Source organism: Charadrius vociferus, unplaced genomic scaffold, assembly GCF_000708025.1.
Source record: "Charadrius vociferus isolate BGI_N301 unplaced genomic scaffold, ASM70802v2 scaffold325, whole genome shotgun sequence".
Taxonomy (NCBI): Eukaryota; Metazoa; Chordata; class Aves; order Charadriiformes; family Charadriidae; genus Charadrius; species Charadrius vociferus.
In genome coordinates this window covers 3,409,609-3,415,608 of record NW_009648526.1, presented here as the reverse complement: position 1 = coordinate 3,415,608, position 6,000 = coordinate 3,409,609, and the positions used below count along the sequence as shown (strand labels likewise).

The 6,000-nt window shown below is 40.3% G+C and overlaps 1 protein-coding gene across 1 annotated transcript in view; it reads right to left on the bottom strand.

The window, feature by feature from the left end:
• The window catches only part of LIPC (lipase, hepatic), a 94,259-nt gene that overhangs the window by 6,341 nt on the left and 81,918 nt on the right, over window positions 1–6,000 (bottom strand). The window contains exons 6-8 of the mRNA XM_009885775.1: window positions 5,347–5,464; window positions 3,096–3,329; window positions 1,468–1,710 (exon numbers count right to left, since the gene is read on the bottom strand). Of these exons, the coding sequence (XP_009884077.1) occupies window positions 1,468–1,710; window positions 3,096–3,329; window positions 5,347–5,464 (595 nt within the window). The remainder of the gene's footprint in view (window positions 1–1,467; window positions 1,711–3,095; window positions 3,330–5,346; window positions 5,465–6,000) is intronic.

Here is a 6,000-nt window from a genome sequence, read left to right as displayed (position 1 = left end):
AGCTGCATTAGTGGAAGACTTCCAAATTTATTTTAAAAGTACCTGCATTTTTGTATTTTTTTTTAAATCTCTGATACTGCAGTCGAGTACCGTGCACTATGGGGAAACAAGGTGCATAATGCAAGCAGCATTTTTAAACATTTCTCCTCAGGACTGGAAAGCCCTTGAGGATCCATACCAGGGGTGCAGTGTTGATGTTCAAAGTGCTTCCCCAACCCTAGTGTCTCAGGTAGGGGACAAGCGGGCTGATCCCCTGCAGCAGGAGCAGGGCACCCACTTTTCTGGTGGTGCCAGGAGAACCAGCCAGCCCTGGCAGCAGGTGAGGTGGTGAGGGACCCCCATGGCTGTGAGGGACCCCCATGGCAGGGCCGGGGCACTGCCTCAGCGCTGAGGAGAGGGGTGGGGCTGTGGCGCAGCAGGTGCTGAGGGGGCTGTGGGTGCTCGGCGAGGAGCTGGGCACACCTCACAGGACTCCTCCATGCCTGGTGGCCTGCGGCACTGAGTGGGAGCCCTGCACGGGCTGCGCCACACTGCTGCTTGCCGCATGCCCCATCGATAGCCGGGGAAGGAGGTCGTGAGGAGGAACACCATGCACCAAGAGTCCCTGCGCCGAAAGTCCATTGGAAGAAGCGTGTCCCTGCCATTCATCCCCCGCAGTCCTCCTCGTTCTTGCTTAAAAACGTATGTAAACCTTCCCACTGGCAGGGAAATCTCTGCTCAACAGCAGCAGTCGCCTCATGGTCTCTCCGACAGCTGAGTTGTAGCCAGCTGACAGCCAGGCCCAGGCCATTTTAATGGAGACTGTCAGATAGGCCCCATTTCCCTGTCAGACTACTTCCCCTCCGTCTGGTAGTACATGCAAGAAACCGCATTGATTGTCTCTCTGAGCTTAGAAAATTGTTACTTTGTGCTCTTGATAAAGTAATTTAACGGAGATAAAGCTAGAGTACCAGTCACTTTATTTTAGTGCTACAGTTCTGCCTTGTCAAAGTCCAGGCTATTCTGTTGCCTATGCATTGTTTGAAAAGTAATAATTTATATGTCATCTTGTAAACTAATTGCAGATAAAATTCGGGCAAACTTGGAACAGAAGGTTTTACAGGCCTCCCAGAGCAATTGCACTGCTTTTTTGGCTTGGCCGTATGCCTGCATACGTTATAACAAACTCGCACAGGCCAGTTGCAGGAAAATCCTGTAGATCAGGACCCTGAGCCTCTCTGAGGCCTCAGATCCACAGTTAGCCTGTGGCAAGCGTGCAGCGTGCGTTTTCCCACAGAAATACTAAGAGTCAGGATCTTGATGAAAGGGCATCAAGACGGCCTACCGGGATTCTCAGTTGTCTCAGCAAATTGATTATTCCCATAGATGTTATAAGCTTTAATAAATGGGTAAACAGGATCATAAAGCTTAGGCTCATTCTCACACTTTGTGATCAATCTGGAGACTGTAACAAGTATTCCCACAAACCTTTGAAAGGCATATGTGCTCTTGTTTTCAAAAAGAGTTGTCTACTTTTTGGGAGCCTTTCCTCCCTGATGTTGTAGCCCAGTGTGTTGCACCGGTTCTTTCTACAGCTGAGGCACATTCCTTTGTTGAAAGTGTTGATGTCGTTGCACCAGTATGCTGTGCTTTGCTTGTCGTTGTGAAGCAAAGAGTCGATGAACAAATGAACTGACCGCTCGTGGGCACATTTCACGGTTTGAGTGATGCCTGAAAAAATGCAAACAACAAAATTTTGTATGCCCTCGTTCCTCTTTAACATTTCAACTGCAGAGGAGTACAATAACTGACTATAAACATATGTTACTGTTTTCCTTCCACCCCCCTACTGCTAAAACATGATTTTGCCTCAGAAATCATACATTGTAACAACTTTACTTTTCATCCAAAAATAGTTTGGCTGAACCCACATGGTAATAAAATTGAATAATTTACTACTTAAACTTCTCTAGCCTGAGTGTTTAAGACTGTAAATATGAACCTTGATTTCATTGTCGTGGCTGTTTTAGTCAATATGAAATACAATACGAGGCTTCATACAGTCTTTCAGGTCATGCCACGTTAAAGACAGCAGTTGAATGGTTGAACACTGTCTTTTGGGTGCTCACGGAGGTCATATTTTGTCCCTATTGGGTGACAAACTCTCATGTTGAATTGAATTTTCTTACAGCTACTACTGAGGAAAAAGGAGCAAAAAATGTATTAAATATATTAAAAAAATATTATTAAATACTTTTACGAGAAGTAAGTAGCTCTTTCTTCCATAAGCGTCATCAAATTGCGGAAGTTATTTTCTTCTGTGTAATTGGGATATGTCACAAGGGACTGTTTTTATATGTCTTCACTGATAAGCTTTCTAGCTGATGCTTGGTTTCACATTTGTCATGAATTATCTGCTAATGAATAAGGCCTACTTTTAGATAGTGTGATGATAGCTGAGAAATGTTTTTGTGATGCAGTATGCTGGGTGAACAGTACTCCTTTGGGGGTTTTCAGTGAACAGTTCTGGTTGTCACTGCGCATCAGTACCTTATCTTTTTTCAGTATGTTGCATCAGTTTCTCTATATGTTTATGTTTAGGTACACTAGAAGTAAGCTGCTATATACAAAACCTAGCCTGGAACACTGGCAGTCAGGTCCTAGAGAGAGCATCATCTGTGCAGCTGAAGGACAGGGAGTTGGGAAAAGGTGAACTAAGGAGGTGAGTAATACAGCCCTGTGCTTTATTTGATTTGAAATAATTAATTGCACACTAGATGAATCTGGCTTAATTAGAATAAGTTTTCTCATTTCCTCTACCGCTAAAACAAATACCTTTGAAATTATTCAGAAGTGCTTGACAGCAGGATGCTCGTGGCCTCATTTTCAGAAGTGCTAGGCAGCCAAGTTCCTTACTGGAGTCAGTAAGAACAGTTTGAACTCAATACATGTAAAAGTCAGATAACCATTTCTAGAAAAGAAATTTCCTTGCATATAATGGGAGATAATACTCCTGTTAGATACTGTTTAACGCCACAGAGATATGTAAAGGTTTCCCAGAGACAGCGTCAGTGCAACTGCAATCCAGCTTCCTGTTTTGTGCTTTTGGTTCTTACCAGTAATTCCGTATTGTGCGATGTGGTTATACACATGCATGATGTGACAGCCGGGCTGAAAGGTGCCTCCATTGGGATAAAAGTCGAAATGAGCCACAGGCTGCTTGATGCCAACACTGAGACCCATGTGCTGTTTAGTGAATGTATGAATTGCATCTACAAAGTTTGCATCATCTGGAGATAAACGGTCTGTTGGTGACATTCCTTCAAACAAGGGACCGGCAGGGTCAAGGCCTGCAATGAATGCAAATAATCCAGTTGTGATATAGTGTAGATGGGCTGTTCTTTTACTGTTATGAGAAAAGTCTGTGATAAATATTTAAAAACAGACAGCACTGGTACTTTACAAGGTCTTTCACTGATAGAAACAGTGCTAGGAAAGCTTGTCCTGCAGAAGGTACCTGGTTACACCAAAAGGTAAAGTAAACACAGGCAGTGTAATAAACAGTAACTGCTACATGCACAAGGACACAGGCCCAGAGATAGATGTGTTTGTTATAGACAAACCATGCCTGCTACTGCTTTGTCACTTGAGGGATGTTTACTTAATTTTGTTCTTTCATACTCTAGAGGTCATGCATTTCAGAGGCCCTTTTGAAGACACCAGTCACCACAACAAGGTTGACTTTTAGCCCACATTTGGGACCTGAAACTTTATAGAGCTTCATTTACTACTTAAAAGAGCTATATGTCTGCTAGATGTTGTTTATCATAATTTTTCAACTTTAAAAGTCTTCAAGGCAAATTATTACAGTATTCAGAAAAATAATATTCCACTTATGGATTCTTGCTGATTTTTAGTTTGCTAGATATTTTTGTATGGTGCTGGTTTTGCTTGGGAACTGGTTTATGGAAAAGAACTGCCTGTGTAGTTTAAAGCTGCCTTCAGTTTTGGGGAGAAGCTTCTAAATTTGAGATTGTTCAGCTGGTACTGTGGGCTAACATAGTTGCATAGATGTAGCTGGACAAGAATAATAACACAGGCTACAAGTAGGGATGTCACCCTGAAGGCATACTTTTCCTTTTGTTTTTAATAGCTTTTATCACTATGATTTTTTGAGCCTATTGTTACAAGTCTGAATAATTTTTGCTGAAGATTGCATATAGCTGTCACAATAAAAAATGTGGTTTCATGTTTTTCATTTATCCATTATCGAGGTTTGATGTACTAATATGGTTTGAACAAGCAGTGCTGATAAACTAAACTCCTTCATTGTATACAGAGGTGTAATATGATGACACATTGTGTAAAATCAGCTTCTTGGCATGCAGGCACTGTCACCAGAGCTGATTTTATAAGAGACTATGGTATGTGGCCATGAATCCAAAGTCAGAATTGGGACTTCAAACTACAGTCATGCATATTTGCCTCACTCCCAAATCAGATTAAAGTAAAATATTTTCTCTGGTAACTTAAATGTAGCTGTGGGCCCTGTGCAATATGCACTTCTGTCTTGGTTTGGGGTTTTTTTGGTGGTGGTTTTTTTTTTTTTTTTAAGCTGTCACTGTGCATTAGATGTGGTACTATATACAATGTATCGATAACCTTATAAATGTATTTTCATTACACTCATAATTAGTACAGTTACAAAACATTACAGAAGGTTCAAAATGCCACTAGTCAAAACAATCAAGTGTTTTGTTAATTTTGTTTACTTTAAGCATCTATTAGGGATACTGTAACGATATGCTTCTTGTAAATTGTAATCCAGGGCTATCATTTTTGCTATAGGAGAACTGACTTCAATTCATTGTATGAGCAATGTATCACAATTAAAAGCTCAAGCACAGTTAGACGATTTCCTTAAAGCAGTTTTCTTTTTAAAATTAGTTGGTAACAATGAACAGTGTATTTTAATGGCTTTGGGTCAAGATAGTGACCAAAGATCCAAGGTTAGTGGCTAACATTCAGTTTAAGTTGTTACTGGGAATGGATATGGGATAAAGTCAAGCAACACACAGCTTAAAAATTTGGTTTATGATTTGTAGTCCCCCTGCTTTTATATTCTTTATGTCATAATTTGGACTGAGGCAGGAAAGATCAAAGCTAGAAATACTATGATACTTCATTTTGAAATGTGTTTTCATTAAATTTTCTAAATCTAATTTCTAAACCAATGGGATGAAACTTCTAAACTGTCGCAAATACTGTTATTCAACAGCTAAATACTGATATCACATTGATATGTCAAATATCTATGTAACTTAAATCACTTGACTGTTCCATTTCTTAAAATTATGAGTCGATTACCTGTAATTCTTCCAATCTTGTTTGTACCACTGATATAACTTCCAGCAAATCCTGAAACATGAGCTCCTAGGCTGTACCCAATTAGATGAGCATTGCTTCTGGAAAATTGAATGGATTCCTGGAAGATAGCAGCAGCTTGATTTAGATGCAGAAAATGTGAAAAGTAAACAGCAAAGTACTTATTACAAGCTAGGAATGCCATGAATTACAACACAAGAAATTTGTATGTTGATGATGGAGGTTGAGAGGACGCATGGATCATGCACTAGATTTCTTTGCTGGCTAAATGTTATTCCTTGCCTCCTTTTCATGCAGTAGGAAAATGCCACAATTTGGACACTGCTACTTATGTGCTATGCTCAGGAAAACCATCAACACAGATAGTAGGATGTTTGTTTCTGTTTGCTGCAAGTGATGCAAATGTGCATTGCTTTTTGTCTGCAACATTTGACTTTCCTATGACTATAAAATGGATATCTGTCCTTTAACTTCAGTGTCAAACAATCTTTTATAGAAAGTGCCTTGCTTTCTTTGCCTGAGATAGTAGCATAAACCAAAGTAGAAGCCAAAGTATCAAAACATTGATCAGACATGCTAAGTGATATGGCAATGACATTTCTTGGACTGATTTGTACAAAACTGGGTATCTGATCT